At 36.2% G+C, this 25,627-nt stretch overlaps 1 protein-coding gene across 1 annotated transcript; it reads right to left on the bottom strand.

Moving 5' to 3' along the window:
• Positions 1 to 4,228: 4,228 nt before the first annotated feature.
• Positions 4,229 to 5,173, bottom strand: LOC119524599 (olfactory receptor 1C1-like). The gene has a single exon (XM_037823318.1). The coding sequence runs from the start codon at positions 5,171 to 5,173 to the stop codon at positions 4,229 to 4,231; it is 945 nt and encodes a 314-aa protein (XP_037679246.1).
• Positions 5,174 to 25,627: the final 20,454 nt, after the last annotated feature.

Below are 25,627 nucleotides of genomic sequence, written 5' to 3'. Positions count from 1 at the left end.
TAATTATGTAACTATGTAGCTTACATGGTGTGACTGCGTAATAGTGAAAACCCTGTGGCTGAGACTCCATTTATCCAGTGTATGTATGGATGGGTATAAAAATGGGGACAAAACCACATGAAAAATAGGGTGGGATGTGGGGGATGGAATGATTTTTGGTTTTCTTTTTTACTTTTATTTTTTATAATTATTTTTATTTTTTTTGTTATAAGGAAAATTTTCAAAAATTGATTGTGGTGATGAACACACAATTACGATGGTACTGTGAACGGTTGATTGTTTACCATGGATAATTGTATGGTATATGAGTGTATCTCAATAAAACTTAAATAAAAAACAACAAATCAAAGAAAATATTGATGTATTTCTCCTGGAATATTTATTTTATTATTTAATTTGTCTTTATTTTATTTTAATTTTCTTAGGTCTTTCCTTCTGAAATTCTTGTGTTATTTTGGTTTTTAGATCTGTCTTTCATTTTCCTCATATATTTTTCTTTTAAATGAACACAAGCTAATTTTTACACATACCATAAAAAGAAGTATAGATGTATGTGGTTTTTGGTACTTGTTCATCTGGTTGATTGTCCCAGAACCAGCATCAAGATACATTTATTTTCATACTTGTTCTGTCAGAGTTCTATGAAAACTTCACAGGAAAATTTCAGCATACCTCCAGTTGCAATACTTATTGTCTTAAGATTGTAAGATAGCTGCCAAAACTCCATTTATGGTCCATGTTCAGAAAATACACAATAAATACAGGGATACACTTCAGCTTCTGTCATACACTTTATAAATTCATCTTGTTCATACTGTATATTCAATTACTATAAAAGCTTATGGTTATTGATATGAGCCTGTTGATCAAAGCAGAAGAGGTGAAAATGATCAGAAAATCACTAAATGTCTTAGGCATTGTTATGGGTGACTTACATAGAATCTGCAGGGTGTGTCCCAGTGTGGAAGGGTTTGTGGGGGCTCAAGGACATAGCGGAAACCCAGGCTTCAGTCAGCAGTTAGCTTGTCTCCTTTGAGGGCTTCTGACTATACTCTATTTTTCTCAATTTTTATTTGGGAATTTTCTTCTTTTTACATTTTTCTCTCTCTTGATTACTGAGAAAACAAATTAAGCTATTGTTCAATTTACTTGTTTGTGTTTTACACTTATTCTCATCCTTTTTTTAATAATGCTAATGTCAATTTGCAATGGTGTATTTAAAATCCAGAACTCTTTAATTTTATATATATCTCCATTTTCATGAGGGACTCAATTTATATAATTTTTTAAGTGTGTTCAGAAAACTCAGAGATTTAAAGCAATATTTCATTTGCTTTGGATTCTGGTTGTGATTCATTTTGTTTTGTTTATCTGTAAAGTCTTCTCTTTCTTGTAGAAACTACAATAACTAGCAGCCATGACAATATAGGAAATAACAGTTCACGTATCAGGACGAGAGACAATTTTCCACCAACACTGCCCTGGCAATCTGAAGGCACCTGAGTTATCTACTCACAGACCTTCCTTTCAGCCAGCCACCCATGCTGTGAAATCACCTACAGCACCCACTGTTCTGCATCTGTCCACTCCTCTGAGTGGCTAGAGAGTGAACAGCAACAGGTGGTGGCTAATTTTTCCTATACTGGTTCCGCAGGCAGGAGAAATTATGTGAACAGAACTTTTTCTACTTATCCTCTTGAGATCACCAACTGGTAGTGTCCATGTTTGTTTAAGGTAATCCCCTCAGGTATGAGTTGGAGACACTGTTTTTGAAATCTGGGCCATGGTGTACTAATGTGGTAAAGAAGGTCTGGGGGAGCTGAACCGATGGTCACAGCCTCCATGCATTTCTTCCACCTTGAGTCACTTGTGTCTCCTGAATTGCTAATAAAGTTGACACTGCCTAAGATCTCTGGCTCTTGTGAGTTCAGTTTTTCTATTTTAGTGGTAAATTGGAGTTCTGTGTTCATTTCAAGTTTAATGCAAAATGAGCACATATGGAAACCATGGATTCATGCCACCAAGTGGCATTTTAGTGGCAATTCACCTCTCATGTTCCTGACTATGCATGTGAAGGAACACAATAGTATGTAGTGGAGACAGCCACACATCCAACCCCAGTGATCAGTAAGATTTCCTCATTACTTACAGACCAAAATTTTTCTTGTTGAAAGCAAAAAACTGTGTGACTTGGGGCCCAAAATGTTAGAAAGATCATCCTTTAATTTGATTCTCAATGAAGGTGGAATTTGAGCTCTTATTGGAGCCCAAAATGTTAGAAAGATCATCCTTTAATTTGATTCTCAGTGAAGGTGGAATTTGAGCTCTTATCAACTCCCATTTTTGCAGAAACTCATCATCAAGCAAGTTAATACTTGTGAAACATATGTGATGGGGATGAAATAAACTTTACCTGTTGCATGAATGTGTGATTTCAGATGATGGCTTAGAGGAGAAAGGGGTCAATATTAGGGTTATATCACTATTTTGTTTCTGGGAAGCTATTAATGATTTGAGACTGACATTGAATCTTTACACTTCATTGAAAGTTTTAAAACTGTCAAGAGGCAAATAAAATAAATTTGGACTAAACCAAGTAATAAAGAAATTATGGCAAGAACTGAGAGGAAAATAGCATTCCTTACTTGATAGAAAAGCAATTCTAATATATGATATACTGTAAAATATAGATTGACTTGAGGGCCTAACAAAGCCATCTCCATACCCTAAAGCTGTAATTACAACTAATTTTATGCATCTAAATCTGTAGGGAGAGATTAAATAAACTATAAAGCAGATGATTTTTAACCACACAAACATGGAACAACATCCAATTTTATTGGGTAAATCTGCACATTACAAATTACCACCCTAATCCCCAATGTTTTTTTTTTTTAACTACACCATTTTATTCTGTGAATCCATTCCTTATTGACACTGTAAATTAATTTATTAGATTGGAAAAATTCAAATATATTTTCCAACTTTTTCTATTTTTTTCTGAATGAAATTAAATTTTACTGTAAATGTTCACATTTATTTCCCCTTGAGAAGCTTGTGTTTGCATATGTGTGTGTACATATGTGTATTTACAAGCACATAGGTAAACATGTGTTCATTCAAGAATTTATGGACCCCAGCCCAGAGCTCATGCTTTAAGGCTGTAAATCAACAGCCAGAAATCACCTTAACTCACTTGCATAAATGGTACTACATAAAGAAACTGGAATGGGTTGAATATATAATCATGTTTTATTGGAAATGCAATATACTACATGGTCTTTATTAGAATGAGAGACCCCAAATATAAACACTGTGACATGCTGTGTATTGATTTCTCTTTTGGAGAAATACATGAAGCAATTGCATGCATTTGGGTTTAAGATACATTATTGAAGGAGTTAAAGTTGTCACTGGATAGAAGGCATTTATCTGACTGAAACGAAAGGAAAAGACCAATCTATCTCTGAAAAAATGTATTGAGAATTGAATATATTCCAACAATGGAATATATTCAGAATGCAACTAAAAGTGGGTGATCAATTTGCTTCTGCTCTGTAGAAATATGTAGGAAAGAGATTCTGAGGAGTGTGTGTTACTCTTTGTCACAAACCAATAAATAACATGTATGAGAAAGAACTTGGGTCAAGGGAAGACAATCACTGGCTATGTTCAAAGTGAGAAAAGATGGTAATAAAACAAAAATTCTTTAAATCTTGGATAATTTTGTGGGATAGAAAATAAAGCATTAAAAATGAATTGGTCTCCCTTTTCAACTAATTTTGTGGAGCCAGTACATGGAAATATCTATGTTTAATTCAAAATTTGAATTTTACATATTAACTGAAGGATTACTTATTTTAACCCATAATGTTTGGGAACATTTTCAAAAAAGAGTCACATTTATCATTAATATGTATTTGCATGGAATCAGAGAGTATTTCTTTACACATAAGCATGGGATTTATGCAGTCTACAACTTTCTTGAATGCCATAACTTTCTTAAGATTCAACTTTCTGACATGAAAGAAGGGTCTTATAATTTTATATCATACATTTACTCAAAAGAATTAATGGAAAATCCATATAAAATCTGTAACACATTTTCAAACATAAAAGAGACATTTAACAAAACAGCAGGTTGATCTTACTACTGTTATTATTGCTCTCAAGGGACTCAGTTTCATTTATGACCAAACTAGTACTGTTAATTTGGCTTTTGAGGTCCTTATTGGTGATAAAAATCTGTACATTTACAAAGCATTTTCATGAGTGCTCTCTTCATATCCCTATTCCTTAGGCTGTAGATGAAAGGATTCAGCATTGGAGCCACCACATTATACATGACAGATGACAATGTGTCCCTCTCAGGGTTATGAGGAGAAGAGGGACAGAAGTAGACAGCAATGGCTGTGCCATAGCACAACACCACCACTGACAGGTGGCTTCCACAGGTTGAAAATGCTCTCTGTTTCCCCTGAGTGGAAGTGACCTTCAGAATAGTGGAGAAGATAAGCACATAAGATATGAGGATGCAGACAAAAGGTATGAGAGCCAAGAGAGCTCCTACTGTATAGATGGCCATCACATTGAAGGATACAGAAGAACAGGAGAGCTGCAGGAGTGGGTTCAGATCACAGAAGAAATGATGCACAACATTGGAGGCACAGAAGGAGAGATGTGCCATTAGGACGGTGTGTAGAAGGGCATGGAGATAGGTCACAACCCAGAGCCCAGCCACCAGCTGGACACAGAAATGAAGATTCATTACGGAGGTGTAATGCAAAGGGTGACAGATTGCCACATACCTATCATAAGCCATCACACAGAGAAGGAGGCTGTCCATATTCACAAAAGAAATGAAGAAGAAGAGCTGGGTGAGGCAGCCTGAAAAAGAAATAGTCTTGGTATCTGTCAAGGTGTTGACTACCATTTGAGGAACTGTGGTGGAAGTATAACAGATGTCCACAAAGGCCAAGTTGCTAAGGAAGAAATACATGGGGGAGTGGAGGTGAGAGTCACAGCCAATAGCTAAGATGATGAGTGTGTTCCCTGATATGGTGACCAAGTACACAGAGAGGAGCAGCAGGGTCAGGAGTCGTTGCTGCTCTGCTGAGCTGGAAAGTCCCAGAAGAACAAATTCATTGACGACTGTAAGATTTCTTTTATCCATCTTCCTAGCAGATCTAGAAGAACAAAATATTAAATTTGTAGATTGGTAGTTTGAAATCTCTCATTAACAAGGATTTTCGTGTCTGTGTGCAGGCACGTGTATCATAAAGCACCATCCAGATACTTGGCTGCTTGGATGCTGGCCAGTTACATGTTTCTGATGATGTTCATATATTGTGTTATGTGTGTTGACAAAGACTCTGGTTGTACCAATTTCACTTTCTTTGAAGTATAATTCCTTCTTCTGAATTAAAAAGCAAAATAATTAATAATGGATATTTATATTTATTTTTTGATTATATTCACTTTTCCATAGCAACCATACAATAATTATTTGACTTCATAAATTACTTTACTGAATAATTACCTCCCAATCAGAATGTTATATCCACATTTTCAGATGTTCTTATCCATCTTTCCCCTTGTTAGAATAAATTTTGGTCACAGATGATCACAAGTCTGCCTTCTTTCACTGGGCTGAATTTGCTTTTAGTCTCATGCTGATCACATCTTTTGTCTCATGTAGATTCCTCCCTCATTATTTGGTATCCTCAAATTAACCATTAGTATATTCCATTATGCAATAACCAGATTTTCTAATTATTACACACATGCTTAAATTGTTCTATTTCTGATGGATGCCATCCATTCTTATTTAAATTATTAAAACATGTGAATGCTCTACTGACTAGATAATTTTTTCAAAATGTTTCATAAATTACTCTCTGTATTTCCTCTGTGTGTGTTGATATTAGTGTTCTTAATGTTAACAATAACCAGAATGAAATGCTTTTGTCTCTGGACTATGGATGAAGGGGTTAAGGCGGGATAATATTTTCCCATAGAATCATACTGACTTTGATAACTTACTTTATCAGAATGTATTCTTCAATTGTTCACAATGTTCTATTCTATTCTCCTAATTCCTTTTCTCAATCTTGTGATTTATTAAAACCCAGGGAACTTTTACCAATTATTAAAGACATTGTCACCTGGCTCATATTTTTCTTTTCTATCACCATTTATATCACTGTCTTATATTATCCAAGTTCATCCAAAAACCATGTCTCACAAGAAGATCCTTGTCCTTTTAACATCTCTGACTTATATTTAGGCTGTACTTCAGAATCACATTCAAGGGTGATATGTTTAATCTTTGCATCACTTGCAATTTCTTTGTCTCCTGAAACTTTAATGCTAACATGTCTCTTACTCTTCTTACGTATCTAGAACTTACTCTCTCATTTATCTTCACTTACACATCAGCCTTATCATGAGCTTCACTTCCATCTATCTTTGGTCAAAACCTATCTGTGTGTCTTGGATCATTTAATTTCCAGTTCAACCCATTTTGATAATTCTCTAAAATCTCCTCTCCCTTCGTTTCTCCTCCAAATTCTCACCTCCTTGTTTCTATACTAAAACATCTGAACATTGCTAGAGAACACCATACTGTGCATTTGGTCCTACTACAACAATTAGAAAATCATCCTCATTGTAATCCTCATTTACACGATGAAATTCATCTCCTCCTGATTTCCATCAACTTAAAAAAATCACCTTGCAATCCCATTTTGCCCAGTCCCCGGCACCTTGGGTAAAGCCTGCACTGACAAAGCACGTTACGTATACCCATATATATGCATTGCCTTGAGGAAGGTGCAGGCTTTCAAGCTTTCTTTCCTCAGCTTCAGGCAGCATCAGTTATGTCATTTTTCTCATTCCCATAATTGCTACAGAATGTTATTTTGATAGTAAGCATTGCATTTTCTTCTTATTGTCTGACTCATATGGGCAGTGACATCTTGATGGCAGAATTTTGATATATTATGTTGTATCTTCAATATATATATGACACATAGTTGGTGCAAAATAAAATAAATAAAAAGAATAAGCAAATGAAAAATTCTGGAGATGCCATTGGATTTTGTTTATCTCTCATTTGTTTTGCCATGAGATTGTATGAATTTGGAAGAAATTTCCTATTTATCTTGTCCTCTGCAGAACTTGTTAATTCTAGAATTTTATTTATCAAGCATGAATTTGTAAGATTTACACTTCCATTGAAATATTGAACATTAGTTAAGGATGCTACACTCAGGTACTTATTCCTTAGATACATCATCTGTAAAGTAGAGACAAAATATTTATCACTACATACCCTCTTCTTTGATATCTTTTGTCACCTAGAATTTTTTCCCAACCCATAATAGTCTATCTCAAGAATACAGGAGGATGTATGCATTGATTCAGAGTCCAAATCATGAGCCAAAAATAGGGAAAAATGAGGTGTGGATAAATGTGGTCTTCTCTGTAGAAAATAAGCAGGGAGAAAATGAGGTACAGAAAAATGTCTTCTCTGTAGTAGAAAGACATACAGATAAATGTCTATCTCTGTAGAAAATAAAAGCATGTCACAGTGGGAGTATTTACATTTTTTTTAGTTATACAAAGGTATGGGCCTTGAATAAGGGTACAATTATCTCTCGTGAGCTCAGCACCCCAGAGGGCTAAGTTCTGAATTCATCTTCTAATGACTTTCTTCTTGTATGTGAAGTTTCTCCCTTACTTTAAAGATTTCCCTCTTATTTTCACTGATAAAAGTTGAAAGCCAAAAAGTCAATGAAGATTCTAAGACAAAATTTTACTTTTGTTTATGATAAATAAACAAAAGTAATATGTGATATTTCCTGGAGAAATGAAGGATAGGGAAAGACGAGAAACTGAAACCAGCCACTGAACCTATCTATTCTAACTACATAGTGATCAAACTCATGACTTAGCTCTTGATACTAAGGGGAGATTCAGTGATACAAAGTACAAACTAGAAAAAGACACATTTGTATTCACATCTTTATTTGTAAATAATTAGTTGCCTGACATTGTACATGTACTTTATCTTTCTATAACTTAGTGTTCTAATATATAAAAGGATGAATACTACCCAACTAATTGTGATGTTATAAGAGCTATACTATACATGTGAAAATGTATTTGCCCCAAACACAGAGTTTTTCCTGAAGCATCTGGTTAACTAATAGAATTACAGCTGGAATGACCAAGTCAAAAGAAAGTGCTTTCTGAAAAGAGATTTCTTGCTGCACGCAGAATAAAGATATTTCTATAGATGGAGAGAGAGATAGACAAATTATATGTTATTTTGTATATATATATATGTTAAGATCATATATGAGCTAATCTTCAGAGATATTTAACAGTGTAAAACTTACACCAAAATCAACCAATATTAATGCAAAATAGTAAACACCTGTCCACTTACATGAATCTCAAGACTCATTTATTCTTCTACATTAAAATATAGAATTTATTAAATATATTGTTTTTAATTTTGTTAATTTGAGTAGAGATAGTCTTTTATAACATACTTTGAAATCAGTTTGATACAAGATGTACATTAATTGATTGAACAATTAAATATAAAAATGTATGTATACACACTACCTACCTATACATAATGTGCCAGTCTGAATGTATTATGTCCTCCTAAATGCCATTATCTTTGATGTAATCTTGTGTGGGCAGACCTATCAGTGTTAATTAGATTGTAATTCTTTGAGTATTTCCATGGAGATGTGCCCCACCCAACTATGGGTGATGACTCTGATTGGATAATTTCCATGGAGGTATTGGCCCACCCATTCAAGGTGGGTCTGAATTAAATTTCTGGAGCACTATATAAGATCAGACAGCAGGAGCAAGCTGCTATAGCCAAGAGGGACACTTTGAAGAAAGCAAAGGAACAGAAGATGAGAGATAGTTTGAAGATGGCTGTTGAAATCAGACTCTTGCTCTGGAGAAGCTGAGAGGACAGCTACCCCAAGTGCAACTAAGAGTGACATTTTTTTTTTATTAAATTCAGTTTTGTTGAAATACATTCACACACCATACAATCATCCATGATATACAATCCACTGTCCACAGTATGATAACATAGTTATGCGTTCATCACCACAGTCTATCTCTGAACATTTTCCTTACATCAGAAAGAACCAGAACAAGAATAAAAAACAAAAGTGAAAAAAGAACACCCAAATCATCCCCCCATCCCACCCCATTTGTCCTTTAGTTTTTATTCCCATTCCTCCACTCATCCATACACTAGGTAAAGGGGGTGTGATCCACAAGGTCTTCACAATCACACTGTCACCCCTTGTAATCTACATTATTATATAATTGTCTTCAGGAGTCCAGACTGCTGGGTTGGAGTTTGGTAGTTTCCGGTATTTACTTCTAGCTATTCCAATACATTAAAGCCTAAGAGGTGTTATCTATATAGTGCATAAGAATGTCCACCAGAGTGACCTCTCGACTCCATTTGGAATCTCTCAGCCACTGAAACTATTTCATCTCATTTTGCATCCCCCTTTTGGTCAAGAAGATACTCTCAGTCCCACGATGCTGGGTCCACATTCATCCCCGGGAGTCATACTCTGTGTTGCCAGGGAGATTTACACCCCTGGGAGTCGGTCCCACGTAGCGGGGAGGGCAGCGAGTTCACCTGTCGAGATGGCTCAGTTAGAGAGAGAGAGGGCCACATCTGAGCAACAAAGAGGTACTCAGGGGGAGACTCTTAGGCACCATTACATACAACTTTAGACTCTCCTTTGTGGTAATGAGCGTCATAAGGGCAAGTCCCTTGCTCGAGGGCTCAGCACATCAAACCGCCAGTCCCAATGTTTGTGACAACATCAACACCAGTCCAGGTGAGGATGTCCAACACATCCATACCTTCCCCCAGATCCTCGGGGCTGGGGAGGGGGAGGCTGTAAATATGTTTTTTATTCTCTGCCCGAATTACTCTAGGATGTGTCACTATTTCACTCCAGCCTATACTAACCTACCGTATCTCACTTCCTATTCAAAGTTCCGTGCAATTGTGGTGTTTGAACAAATCGACTGTAGAGTTGTGCCGTTTAGAAAATTTAGATCCTGTACCAAATAGATATCTATTCCCTTGGTCTCATATGATAGTTGAAGTTTTAAAACACAATCAGTTTCAACCTTTATCCTTTGGCCTGGCTTGCCCTGGTCTTAACCAGACCTGCTTCATTCATATCATTAATTGAAGTCTGGGCTCTTTCTCAGCTTTTTTTTTTTTTTTTTTTTTTTTTGACAGTTGCTATATGCACTAACACTGACATTCATATCTGCCGAGCTCTAGCTCTGAGTTTCAGGTGTCTCAGAGATATGCATTGTTCCAGAGACCAATCAGGTTATACGCTAGGGGATCAGCATCTCAAAGTTTAGAGATAGGCCTTACAATTCAGGGATAGAGTTAACTGCTGTAAGAGCTTACAATCTAGGGACTATTACAATTATTGTGTCCACGTTAGGCTATGTTCTAAGATTCAATTCTGAGTTTACACATTGTAGTTAGTCCATATTGGTGAGGCATCATCCCTCTCACCATGTTTTCTCCAACACTTTTACTCCTATATATATTTTTTCCTACAATTTTACAGAAGCACTTTTACTCCTATATATATATTTTCCTACAATTTTATAGAGTTGTATTCACATACCATACATTTATCCACAGTGTACAATCAGTTGTTCATGGTATCATCATAAAGTTGTACATTTATCACCACAATCAGCACTTGAACATACTGATTACTAAAAGAAAAATTGTTTTTTGTTTTTTTTTAGCAATAAGAAAAAATGATAAAAAGAAAAATATCATGTCATACAATACAAAATGCTACTAAGGACAGCAAATAACACCACTACCAAGAATCCCATATTACTCCCCTATATCCCCCTCGCATATACATTTAGCATTGGCATATTGCCTTTGTTACATTTAATGGAGGTATATTACAGTGTTACTGCTGACCATAGACTCCAGTTTGCTTTGATTATGTTTTTTCCTGAATACCATCCCTTTTTCAAATTTCTACATGGTTGACATTCATTTGCTTTCCCACATGCAAAAACATTTTTATATTTGTATATTTAGTAACAGTCATTGGCCACTCCAGTTTTTGCCACGTTATACAGTCCCAGTCTTTATCATCTATCTTTACCTCTGGTTTCATACATTCTCCTATCCCACCTCTTTCAGCTTTACTCACAGACATCTTTGTTCAGTGTGCTTACAATACCATGCTACCATCACACAGTATTATGCTATCTATTTCTGGATCTATGCAATCAATCCTAAACATTCTTTAGTCCTTCAGTATCAAATGGCTGATCTCTGCCCTCTTTCTATTTCCTGGTCGCCTGTGTTGTCAGCTTTTAACTCCCAAAGTTTGTTCATTAATGTCTGTTCATATTAGTGAGACCATACAGAATCTGTCCTTTTGTTTCTGGCTAACTTCACTCAACATAATGTCCTCAAGGTTCATCCACATTATTACATGATCCATGTCTTTGTTTTGTCTTACAGCTGCATAATATTCCATCATGTGTATATACCACAGTTTGTTTATCCACTCGTCCTTTAATGGACATTTGGGCTGTTTCCATCGCTTGGCAATTGTGAATAATGCTGCAATAAACATTGGTTTACAAATGTCTGTCTGTGTCTTAAGTTTCAGTTCCTCTGAGTATATACCCAGCAATGGAATAGCAGGGTCATATGGCAAATCTATATTTAGCTTCCTGAGGAACCTCCATACTGTCTTCCAGAGTGGTTGCACCATTCTACATTCCCACCAACAATGAATAAGTGTGCCTCTTTCTCCACATCCTCTCCAGCACTTGTCATTTTCTGTTTTTTGGATAATGGCCATTCTGGTAGGTGTGAGATGATATCTCATTGTGGCTTTGATTTGTATTTCCTTAATGGCCAGTGAAGTTGAGCATTTTTTTCATATGCTTTTGAGCCATTTGTATTTCCTCTTCAGAAAAATGTCTGTTCATGTCTTTTGCCCATTTTTTAATTGGATTGTTTGTCTTTCTGTTATTGAGATGCAGGATTCCTTTATATATTCGGGATATTAAACCCTTATCTGATATGTGGTTTCCAAATATCATCTGCCATCGTGTAGGTTGCCTTTTTACTTTTCTGACAAAGTCCTTTGATGTACAAAAGTGTTTAATTTTGAGGAGATCCCATTTGTTTATTTGTTCTTTGGTTGCTCGTGCCTTGGGTGTGAGGTCTAAGAAACCACCTCCTTTCACAAGATCTTTAAGATATTGCCCTACATTTTCTTCTAAGAGTTTTATGGTCTTGGTGCTAATGTTTAGGTCTTTGATCCACTTTGAGTTAATTTTGGTATAAGGTGTGAGATGGGCATCCTCTTTCATTCTTTTGAAAATGGATATCCAGTTCTCCAAACACCATTTATTGAACAGGCTGCTCTTTCCAGGTTGCTTCGGCTTCACTGCCTTATCAAAGATCAGTTGTCCATAGATGTGAGGGTCTACTTCTGAACACTCAATTTGATTCCATTCATCAGTATATCTGTCCTTATACCAGTACCATGCTGTTTTGAACACTGTAGCTTTGTAATATGCTTCAAAGTCAGGTAGTGTGAGACCTCCTACTTCATTCCTCTTTCTCAAGACATGTTTGGCTATTCGGGGCACCTTACCCTTCCAAATAAATTTAGTTATTGGTTTTTCTATTTCTGTAAAGTAAGTTGTTGGGATTTGAATTGGTATTGCATTGAATCTGTAAATCAGTTTAGGTAAAATTGCCATCTTAACTATATGTAGTCTTCCAATCCATGAACATGGTATGTTCTTCCATTTTTTTCAGGTCTTGTTCAATTTCTTTTAGCAGTTTCTTATAGTTTTCTATGTAAAGGTCTTTTGTGTCCTTCGTTAAGTTTATTCCTAAATACTTGATTCTTTTGGTTGCTATTGTAAATGGGATTTTTTTCTTGATTTCCTCCTCTTATTGCACATTACTTGTGTATAGGAACACTACAGATTTTTGCGTGTTGATCTTGTAGCCTGCTACTTTGCTGTATTCATTGACTAGTTCTAGTAGCTTTGCTGTAGATTTTTCTGGATTTCCTACATATAGAATCATGTCATCTGCAAATAGTGAAAGTTTTACTTCTTCCTCTCCAATTTGGATGCCTTTTATTTCTTTTTCTTGCCTAATTGCTCTAGCTAGAACTTCCAGCACAATGTTGAATAGCAATGGTGATAGTGGGCATCCCTGTCTTGTTCCTGATCTTAGAGGAAAAGTTTTCAGTCTCTCCCCATTGAGTGTGATGTTAGCTGTGGGTTTTTCATATATTGCCTTTATCATATTGAAAAAGTTCCCTTCTATTCCTATCTTTTGAAGTGTTTTCATCAGGAAAGGATGTTGAATTTTGTCAAATGCCTTTTCTGCATCAATCGAGATGATCATGTGGTTCTTCTGCTTTGATTTATTGATGTGGTGTATTACATTAATTGATTTTCTTGTGTTGAACCAGCCTTGCATACCTGGAATAAATCCCACCTGGTCGTGGTGTATAATTCTTTTAATGTGCTGCTGGATTCGATTTGTGAGTATTTTGTTGAGGATTTTTGCATCTATATTCATTAAAGAAATTGGTCTATAATTTTCTTTTTTTTTGTAGTATCTTTGCCTGGTTTTGGTATTAGGGTGATGATGGCTTCGTAGAAAGAGTTAGGTAGCTTTCCCTCTTCTTCAATTTTTTTGAAGAGATTGAGCAGGATTGGTACTAATTCATTCTTGAATGCTTGATAGAATTCACATGTGAAACCATCTGGTCCTGGGCTTTTCCTTTTTGGGAGCTTTTTGATGACTGACTCAATCTCTTTACTTGTGATTGGTTTGTTGAGATCATCTATTTCTTCTCAAGTTAATGTTGGTTGTTTATGCTTTTCTAGGAAGTTGTCCATTTCATCTAAGTTGTCTAGTTTATTAGCATATAGTTGCTCATAGTATCTTCTCATTATCTCCTTAATTTCTGCAGGGTCGGTAGTTATATTTCCTTTCCTATTTCTGATTGCATTTATTTGCATCTGCTCTCTCTCTTTTTTCTTTTTTTTTTTTTTTTTTTTTTTTTTTTTGTTAACCTAGACAGTGGTCCATCGATTTTATTGATTTTCTCAAAGAACCAACTTCTGGTTTTGTTGATTCTCTCTATTGTTTTCCTGTTCTCAATTGCATTTACTTCTGCTCTAATCTTTGTTATTTCTTCCCTTCTGCTTGCTTTGGGGTTAGTTTGCTGTTCTTTCTCTAATTCCTCCAGGTGAGCAGTTAACTCTTCAATTTTTGTCTCCCTTCTCTTTTAATATAGGCATTTAGGGCAATAAATTTCCCTCTCAGCACCACCTTTGCTGCATCCCATAAGTTTTGATAAATTGTGTTTTCATTGTCATTTGCCTCGAGGTATTTACTAATTTCTCTTATAATTTCTTCCTTTACCCACTGGTTTTCTAAGAGGGTGTTGTTTAGCCTCCATATGTTTGTGAATTTTATGACCTTCTGCCTTTTATTTTTTTCCAACTTCATTCCATTGTGGTCTGAGAAAGTGTTTTGTATAATATCAATATTTTAAAATTTGTTGAGACTTGCTTTGTGACCCAACATGAGGTCTATCCTAGATAATGTTCCATGAGCACTTGAGAAAAAAGTGTATCCTGCTGTTGTTGGATGTGGTGTTCTATAAATGTCTGTCAAGTCTAGTTCATTTATCATACAATTCAACATCTCTGTTTCTTTAGTGATTCTCTGTCTAGATGTTCTATCCATTGATGAGAGTGGTGTATTGAAGTCTCCAACTATTATTGTAGAGGTATCTATTTTTCCTTTTAGTGATCGCAGTGTTTGCCTTATGAATTTGGGGGCATTCTGGTTTGGTGCATAAATATTTATGACTGTTATGTTTTCTTGATGAATTGACCCTTTTATTAATATATAGTGTCCTTCTTTGTCTCTTTTAATTGTTTCACTTTTGAAGTCTAACTTGTCTGATATTAATATAGCTACTCCCGCTTTTTTTTGGTTGTTGTTTGCATGAAATATCTTTTTCCAACTTTTCACTTTCAGTCTATGTTTGTCCTTGTGTCTAAAGTGAGTTTCTTGTAGACAGCATATAGATGGGTCCTGTTTTTTAATCCATTCTGCCAGTCTGTGTCTTTTTATTGGGGAGTTTAATCCATTTACATTTAGTGTTATTACTGTAAGGGCAGTACTTTCTACTACCATTTTGTTTTTTGGAATTTATATGTCATATCTTATTTTTCCCTCTCCTTTTACCTTTCCTGATAATCTTCATTTCTGCACTTTTCTCCAACTCTCTCTCTTCTGTCTTTTCCTATCAGCCTGTAGCACTCCCTTTAGTATTTCTTGTAGTGCCGGTCTCTTATTCACAAACTCTCTCAGTGTCTGTTTGTCTGAAAATGTTTTAATCTCTCCCTCATTTTTGAAGGAAAATTTTGCTGGATATAGAATTCTTGGTTAGCAGTTTTTCTCTTTCAGTATCTTAAATATATCATGCCACTGTCTTCTTGCCTCCATGGTTTCTGCAGAGAAATCTGTACATAGTCTTATTGACCTTCCCTTGTATGTGATGGATTGCTTTTCTCTTGCTGCTTTCAGAATCCTCTCTTTGTCTTTGACATTGGACAATCTGACCAGTAAGTGTCTTGGAGTAGATCTATTGGGATCTATTCTATTTGGGGTACGTTGTACTTCTTGAATCTCTAATTTTCTGTCTTTTATAAGAGTTGGGAAATTTTCAGTGAATATGTCTTCTATTACTCTTTCTGCCCCTTTTCCCCTCTCTTCTCCTTCTGGGATACCCATAACATGTATATTTCTCCGTTTCATGTTGTCAGTCAGCTCCCTAAGACCCTGCTCATACTTTTCCATTTTTTTCACCATCTGTTCTTTTGTGTGTATGTATTCGAATGGCCTGTCTTCCAGTTCACTGATCCTTTCTTCTGCCTGTTCAAATCTACTGTTGTGTCCCTCCATTGTGTTTTTCATCTCCTCCATTGTGGCCTTCATTCCCATGAGTTCTGCCATTTGTTTTTTTAAGTTTATGAATTCTTCTTTATGGTCAGCCAGTGTCTTCTTTATATCCTTCAGCTCTTTTGCTATATCTTCCTTCATTTCATCAAATTTATTTAGCATTAGTTGCCTCCACTCCTGTGTCTCAGCTGAGCTATTAGTTTGTTCCTCTGGCTGGTCCATGTTTTCATGTTTCCTGGTATGGCTTGTTATCTTAAGTTGTCTAGGCATCTGATTTTCTTGATTAGTTTATTTTGGAGCTTGTTTTCTGTCTTTTACCTAGTGGTTTTCTTGTTGGTTGGCTTTGTTCTCTGGCCTCTGTTATTCAGTTCAACTTATTCTAGACCTCTAACTTAGGTTCTATTTAGTTGATCAGAATTTTTCCCCTCTTGTTTTTTCTGTTTCTTGCTCTGCCTGTATGTGACCTTTTTATGAGTGGGTCTCCTCAGATGTGGTCGACCCTAGTCAGATTTTCCCAGTCTAGTGAGGCCCAGGTCTCATTGGGAGGGTATGGAGTTTTCCTGAGAATGAGACCCTCCTATGAGGCCTTTAGAATTGGTGCTTTTCCTCTCCTGTCCAGCAGGTGGCACTGGTCAGCCCTCAGCTCCCCCACCAGTGTAAGGAGGTATGGAGCCTTTAGTTCTCCTGGTGACTCTGATCCTGTCGGGGGCGTGGCTGACTGAAGCCAGAATCTGAATTCCAGCTCCTGGGGTCTGAATTCCCAGAAGGAGGACTGCCAGTTGAGCTGGACCTCCCTCCACTCTCCCAGTCCTCATAACTCCAGTTGTCTCTCAGGGGCACTATTCCCGTCTCCTCTCTCCTCTTTGGGGCCTCTCCAGGTAGATTCCTTGTTCAGCAATGTTCGCTGCGATCTCAGCTTTTCCTCCAATTCCAAACTTGTGTCCAATGTGTGACTGGTTACTGGAGACCCCGAAAACACTGTTTCATATAGTTCTTGGGTAATTGTCAGCTGCTCTAGAGGAGAGACGAAATTCTGCTCCTCATCACTCCGCCATCTTGCCCCACCTCCTCTCAAGTAATTCTTATGTATGTCAAAAGTTAGAGAACCTTGAGACTCGGGCAAGATGGTGGCATAGAGAGGAGTGGAAGCTAAGTAGTCCCCCTGGAACAACTGGGAGAGCCAGAGGGTTGCCTTGGACTGGGTCTGAAGGGGACTGTTTCTTTTTTGGCTCAGTGGAGAAAGCCCCAGTCATTTTCAGTTTCCAGGGCTGTGACTCGGGGAAGGGCGGAGACAGCACAAGCAGAGAGCAAGACCATTGAAATGCTAATCTAAGAGTGACATTTTTGAGGAACTGCAGCCTAGAGAGGAATGTCATGGGAGAAAGCCATTTTGAAACCAGAACTTTGGAGCAGATGCCAGCCATGTGCCTTCCCTGCTAACAGAGGTTTTCTGGACACCAGTGGCCATCCTCCAGTGAAGGTACCCAATTACTGATGTGTTACCTTGGACATTTTATGGCCTTAAGGCTGTAACTGTGTAGCCAAATAAACCCCCTTTTATAAAAGCCAATCTATCTCTGGTGTTTTGCATTCCAGCAGCATTAGCAAACCAGAACACATACATACATACATAAAGATGTGTATGTACATATGTGTTTTTTCTAAAAAATATATAAAATCCTCTCTATATAAATTTAGAGAGACAATTAAAGTGGAAACTCACAAGGGTTCATACAATAGCTTTTATGAAATACTTTTAGAACTTCAGGAGTAGGTCCACGAAATATCAGAAAAAAACTCCTGAATCTGAAAAGTGAGAAAGGGGCAACAGAAGAATCAACTTCTATTAAGCAGTCATCATGTATGCTCCAACTCCATGTCATGTAATACTTATAAATCAGAGACATCAGAAACACATGTTAGAGAGATGTAACATAAAACTTAGAGAAGTTAAGTATGTCAGAATGGGAGAATCCTGAATATGGTCTATACTTTCATTCACTGTCCAATTGCAAATAGTTCAAATTTATTAAATACACCCAAGGAAGAAATGATTATTTTCAAGAAGAAAAAATGTCTTTGTGTCTTTGACATCTAAAATTTAATTAACCTTAACTTAAATCTATGAGTTATTTTCATACCTAGGGGGTGTGAATGGTGAGCATCAAGTTAATTTTTCATCAAAGCAAAACTCCAGTTTGAACTAATTTATGGTCAGTTGTGTTTAGCAGACAGCCAGCCTTATGGACTGTGTAGTGGAAGGGACATGTCTCAAGTGCCAAACATGAGTTTGGGGGATTTCCAACAATGACCTTGTTCTAGGTGCTGCCACAAGGAAGTTGGGAAATATGATTTTAAAATCAGTTTCCCTCCATTTCACAGTCTGCTGTCTTCCCTTCCTTTACGATATTTTGCCAGTCTGGTCTCTCACATTATATGCTGTACCCTAGGGAAATAACTTTTTATCCATCCTTGTTCTTAAAGTTACATCTGTAGCATTATTATATTTTTTAATTTATCCTGTGTTTAAAATCATGTAATAAACATGAAAATATTTACTTTAGATGAAATCATTATTTATTGATCCAACACACAACAGTGAATTGTAAATATTTGCAAAACTCTATGCTCTCAGAAAAAGAATGGAAAATTGTGATGGCAACGTGAACAAAATACTTTTTGTTTGTTTGTTTTTTTTTAATTCAATTTTATTGAGATATACTCACACACCATACAGTCATCCACAGTGTACAATCAATTGTTCACAGTACCATCATATAGTTGTGCATTCATCACCACAATCAATTTTTGAACATTTTCATTACCAAACACAAAAAAAGAATAAGAATAAAAATTAAAGTAGAAAAAGAACACCCAAAACATCCCATACTCCCATCCCTCCCTATTATTCATTTACTTTTTGTCCTCATTTTTCTACTCTTCTATCCACACACTGTATAAAGGGAGTGGGAGCGAGAAAGTTTTCACAATCACGTTGTCACACAGTGTAAGCTATATAGTTCATACAATCGTCTTCAAAAATTAAGGCTACTGGGTTGCAGTTCAACAGTTTCAGGTATTTCCTTCTAGCTATTCCAATACTCTGTGCATTTGTTTTTGAAGCAAGATGAATTATTATTCTCAGGTATTTCTCACTGATTGTCCTTTTTCCAAAACCCATTAATTTTAATGTTTTTTAAAAAAATTGATTACTTTCATGTTTGAGCCCCTTTTAAAGGAGCTGAGTGTCCTTGTGAGAGAGTTCCCATTGAGATAATTGTTGACTATTGTAGTTAAGTATTAAATGACATGCAAATTAGTACTTAATATTAATATTAATATTTTTTTCTTTACAGGTACATTTCTGTTAGTATCATTTAAACTGACTATATAATGCATTAGATCAGCTAAGTGCTGATTGATGGCTTTTGCCAAAATCTCTTGGGATTAAAACCAAAAAATCACTTGAGAGACCTTAAAATATTTAAGTTTATTTATCTTCCTTTAGATAATTTGTACTCTAATTAACCAATTTCATTAATTGACCTTTTCTTTTTAAGTTTTGGTTGACTCTTGTTTGCATCATAGAATACTTTCTGCAGTTCATGAAGCAAAGACATCTTGTCAGAGGAAGTTACCTTGTGTTTTCATCTAAAGATTAGTATATTCATTCAATTATGAATATCATGTATAAGAATTTTCATATACTCAGGATAAATATCTTTATTTTTATTTCCTTAGTTTTTTTGTTGTTGCACAAATATGTGCTCTTATCACCAAGCTATACCATACCAGCTGGTTACATAGTGCTTGGGTCACAGTTGATAATAATATATTTTTTTCTGGCCTCTGCAGCACCTAAGTGATTGCCCTATTGAGACAGTTTAGAGGAGACTTACCTTCTAGTTTTGAGAATTGGTCATTTTCTTAAAGTTTAACATTTATTAGAGCAAGCTTTCATGGGAAAATTCTCATGCTTATAGCTAAACATGCTATATGTGTACGTGCAAGCTTGGGCCAGAGGAAGAAAACTTATTCTGAGTAATATCATGAAGAATGCTGTAGTTAAAGTTTCAACATTTAAGTTGTTTTGGGAAATTGCCAAGCTGATTCTGAAATTCATTCGAAAATGCAAAGGACTTAGAATAATCACAGCAACTTGAAAGAATAACAAGTTGGAGAATTAACACTACCTGATTTCAAGGATTATTATAAAGCTACATTAATAAAGATAGTGTGGCATTGTTATAAAAATAGGCAGATAGGTCAGTGGAACAGAATAGAATCCAACAGACCTACACATATGTAGACAACTGATTTTCAGCAAAGGTACAAAGGAAATTCAGTGGAGAAAGTAGAGTCTTTTCAGAAAATGGTACTGGAAAAACTGGACATTCACACAAACCTCAATCCATACTTTGTAGTAGTTACAGAAATTAGGTTGGCTCTCTTTTTAACTGATGATAACCTCCAAGAATTTGTCGTGAAGATGCTTGAGGAACTTGTCAAATACACAGAAATATCTTTAAAATATTTAGACGGAATGGTGCTGTTGAAAATGTGCATAAACGTGCATTGTTTCTAGAAAATAAAAGCCTTTTTTTGCTTAGTAGTTAAGATATTATAATGTATCCAGAAATGCATATTATAGCTTTATCTTTCTTCCCTGAGAATACATTTTTGTATTCTTGTAGGTCTGATATGATATTACTGTAGGTCTGATATGATTATTACTTAGATACCATTTACAAATGTCATTCTTTGTGTTCAGGATTCCGTGGGGAAATAATATTTTCATTTTGCAAATATTAGGCTATCTGTTGTGTTTTCTATATTGAAATTTAATTACTTGAATTTTCATGGCAAAGTCCAATCATTTCACTTTCAACTACTCTACAGACATTTTTTTTCATTTTTTTAATTCATTTTATTGAGATATATTCACATACCACGCAGTCATACAAAAATCATACATTTGATTGTTCACAGTACCATTACGTAGTTGTACATTCATTACCAAAATCAATCCCTGACACCCTCATTACCGCACACACAAAAATAACCAGAATAATAATTAAAGTGAAAAAGAGCAACTAAAGTAAAAAAGAACACTGGGCCCCCTTGTCTGTTTCTTTGTTTGTTTGTTTCCTTCCCCCACCTTTCCACTCATCCATCCACAAACTAGACAAACGGGAGTGTGATCCCTATGGCCCCCCCAATCCCACTGTCCCCCCTCATAAGCCACATTTTTACACAATTGTCTTCAAGATTCACGGGTTCTGGGTTGTAGTTTGATAGTTTCAGGTATCCACCACCAGCTACCCCAATTCATTAGAACCTAAAAAAGGTTGTCTAAAGTGTGCGTAAGAGTGCCCACCAGAGTGACCTCTCGGCTCCTTTTGGAATCTCTCTGTCACTGAAGCTTATTTCATTTCCTTTCACATCCCCCTTTTGGTCAAGAAGATGTTCTCCGTCCCACGATGCCAGGTCTACATTCCTCCCCGGGAGTCATATTCCACGTTGCCAGGGAGATTCACTCCCCTGGGTGTCTGATCCCACGTAGGGGGGAGGGCAGTGATTTCACCTGCCAAGTTGGCTTAGCCAGAGAGAGAGGGCCACATCTGAGCAACAAAGAGGCACTCGGGAGGAGGCTCTTAGGCACAATTATAGGGAAGCCTAGCCTCTCCTTTGCAGCAACAGTCTTCCCAAGGGCAAATCCCGTGGTAGAGGGCTCAATCCATCAAACCACCAGTCCCCTATGTCTGTGGGCATGTTAGCAACCATGGAGGTGGGGTAGGCGAATACCCCTGCATTCTCCACCAGCTCCTCAAAGGGGCTCTGCATATTTTTTTCCTTGTTTTTTTTTTAAACTTTTTTTTTTCTAAATCAACTGTATGAAAAATAAAAAAAAAAAATTAAAAAAATTAAAAAAAATAACATACAATAAAAGAACATTTCAAAGAGACCATAACAAGGTAGTGAGAAAAAGACAACTAACCTAAGATAACTACTTTACTTCCAACGTGTTCTTACTCTACCCCAAGAAAGTAACCTAATATAGCAACATTTCTGTGAACTTGGTCCTACTATATCCATCAGAAATTAACAGACCATAGTCATTCCTGGGCATTCCCAGAACATTAAATTTACCCATGATAGCTTACCTGTTCTTATTGGATTATTGTTCCCCCTTCCTTAATTGCTCTCTATCGCTAGTTCCCCTATATTCTGCATTATAAACCATTTGTTTTACATTTTTCAAAGTTCACATTAGTGGTAGCATATAATATTTCTCTTTTTGTGCCTGGCTTATTTCGCTCAGCATTATGTCTTCAAGGTTCATCCATGTTGTCATATGTTTCACGAGATCGTTCCTTCTTACTGCCGCGTAGTATTCCATCGTGTGTATATACCACATTTTATTTATCCACTCATCTGTTGAAGGACATTTGGGTTGTTTCCATCTCTTGGCAATTGTGAGTAATGCTGCTATGAACATTGGCGTGCAGATATCTGTTCGTGTCACTGCTTTCCGATCTTCCGGGTATATACCGAGAAGTGCAATCGCTGGATCGAATGGTAGCTCTATATCTAGTTTTCTAAGGAACTGCCAGACTGACTTCCAGAGTGGCTGAACCATTATACAGTCCCACCAACAGTGAATAAGAGTTCCAATTTCTCCACATCCCCTCCAGCATTTGTAGTTTCCTCCCTGTTTAATGACAGCCATTCTAACCGGTGTTAGATGATATCTCATTGTGGTCTTAGTTTGCATCTAATAGCTAGTGAAGCTGAACATTTTTTCATGTGTTTCTTGGCCATTTGTATTTCCTCTTCAGAGAACTGTCTTTTCATATCTTTTGCCTATTTTATAATTGGGCTGTCTGTACTATTGTCATTGAGTTGTAGGATTTCTTTGTATATGCAAGATATCAGTCTTTTGTCAGATACATGGTTTCCAAAAATTTTTTCCCATTGAGTTGGCTGCCTCTTTATCTTTTTGAGAAATTCCTTTGAGGTGCAGAAACTTCTAAACTTGAGGAGTTCCCATTTATCTATTTTCTCTTTTGTTGCTTGTGCTTTGGGTGTAAAGTCTAGGAAGTGGCCGCCTAATACAAGGTCTTGAAGATGTTTTCCTACATTATCTTCTAGGAGTTTTATGGTACTTTCTTTTATATTGAGATCTTTGGTCCATTTTGAGTTAATTTTTGTGTAGGGGGTGAGGTAGGGGTCCTCTTTCATTCTTTTGGATATGGATATCCAACTCTCCCAGCCCCATTTGTTGAAAAGACCATTATGACTCAGTTCAGTGACTTTGGGGGCCTTATCAAAGATCAGTCAGCCATAGATCTGAGGGTCTATCTCTGAATTCTCAATTCGATTCCATTGATCTATATGTCTATCTTTGTGCCAGTACCATGCTGTTTTGGCAACTGTGGCTTTATAATAAGCTTCAAAGTCAGGGAGTGTAAGTCCTCCCACTTCGTTTTTCTTTTTTAGAGTGTCTTTAGCAATTCGAGGCATCTTGCCTTTCCAAATAAATTTGGTAACTAGCTTTTCCAAGTCTGCAGAGTAGGTTGATGGGATTTTGATTGGGATTGAATTGAATCTGTAGATGAGTTTGGGTAGAATTGACATCTTAATGACATTTAGCTTTCCTATCCATGAACATGGAATATTTTTCCATCTTTTAACGTCCCCTTCTATTTCTTTTAATAGAGTTGTATAGTTTTCTTTGTATAGGTCTTTTACATCTTTGGTTAAGTTTATTCCTAGGTACTTGATTTTTTTAGTTGCTATTGAAAATGGTATCTTTTTCTTGAGTGTCTCTTCAGTTTGTTCATTTCTAGCATATAGAAATATTACTGACTTATGTGCATTAATCTTGTATCCTGCTACTTTGCTAAATTTGTTTATTAGCTCTAGTAGCTGTATCGTCGATTTCTTGGGGTTTTCCAGACATAAGATCATATCATCTGCAAACACTGACAGTTTTACTTCTTCTTTTCCAATTTGGATGCCTTTTATTTCTTTGTCTTGCCAGATTGCCCTGGCAGTGGTGATAGTGGGCATCCTTGTCTCGTTCCTGTTCTTAGGGGGATGGCTTTCAGTCTCTCACCACTGAGTACTATTCTGGCTGTGGGTTTTTCATACATGCTCTTTATCATATTGAGGAAGTTTCCTTCAGTTCCTACCTTTTGAAGTGTTTTTATCAAAAACGGATGTTGGATTTTGTTGAATGCTTTTTCAGCATCTATTGAGAAGATCATTTGATTTTTCCCTTTTGATTTGTTAATGTGTTGTACTACATTGATTGATTTTCTTATGTTGAACCATCCTTGCATGCCTGGAATGAACCCCACTTGGTCATGGTGTATGATTTTTTTAATGTGTCTTTGGATTTGATTTGCAAGTATTTTGTTGAGGATTTTTGCATCTATATTCATTAGGGAGATTGGCTGGTAGTTTAACTTTTTTGTAGCATCTTTGCCTGGTTTTGGTATTAGATTGATGTTAGCTTCATAAAATGAGTTAGGGAGTGTTCCATTTTCTTCAATGTTTTGAAAGAGTTTGAGTAAGATTGGTGTCAATTCTTTTTGGAAAGTTTGGTAGAATTCCCCTGTGAAGCCATCTTGCCCTGGGCATTTATTTGTGGGAAGCTTTTTGATGACTGATTGGATCTCTTTGATTGTGATTGGTTGGTTGAGGTCTTCTGTTTCTTCTCTGGTCAGTCTAGGTTGTTCATCTGTTTCCAGGAAATTGTCCATTTCCTCTACATTATCCTGTTTGTTGCCATACAGTTGTTCATAGTACCCTCTTATAATTATTTTAATTTCCTCGGGATCTGTAGTAATGTCACCTTTCTCATTCTTTATTTTGTTTATATGGGTCTTCTCTCTTTTTGATTTTGTCAGTCTAGCTAGGGGCTTGTCAATCTTGTTGATCTTCTCAAAGAACAAGCTTTTGGTGTTATTTATCCTCTCTATTGTTTTTTTGTTCTCTATGTCATTTATTTTGGCTTTAATCCTTGTTATTTCTTTTCTTCTATTTGATTTAGGATTGGTTTGCTGTTCATTTTCTAGCTTTTTCAGTTGATCCATTAGTTCTTTGATTTTGGCTCTTTCTGTTTAGAGCTATAAATTTCCCCCTCAGTACTGCTTTTGCTGCATCCCATAAGTTTTGGTATGTTGATTTCTCATTTTCATTCATCTCTATATATTTAGCAATTCCTCTTGCTATTTCTTCTTTAACCCACTGATTGTTTAGGAGTGTGTTGTTTAAACTCCAAGTATTTGTGAATTTTCTAAGTCTCTGATGGTTATTGACTTCTAATTGTATTCCATTGTGGTCAGAGAATGTGCTTTGAATAATTTCAATCTTTTTAAATTTATTGAGCCTTGTTTTATGTCCCAGCATATGATCTATTCTGGAGAAAGTCCCGTGAGCACTAGAAAAGAGTGTATCCTGGTGATTTGGGATGTAATGTTCTATATATGTCAGTTAAATCCAATTCATTTATCAGATTGTTTAGGTTTTCAATTT

This window comes from Choloepus didactylus, assembly GCF_015220235.1.
Source record: "Choloepus didactylus isolate mChoDid1 chromosome 11 unlocalized genomic scaffold, mChoDid1.pri SUPER_11_unloc2, whole genome shotgun sequence".
NCBI lineage: Eukaryota > Metazoa > Chordata > Mammalia > Pilosa > Megalonychidae > Choloepus > Choloepus didactylus.
This window is presented reverse-complemented; position numbering and strand designations above follow the sequence as displayed.

Coding starts and splice junctions, on each gene's coding strand:
- LOC119524599 (XM_037823318.1), bottom strand. CDS start 5,173: ATGGATAAAAGAAATCTTACAGTCGTCAATGAATTTGTTCTTCTGGGA.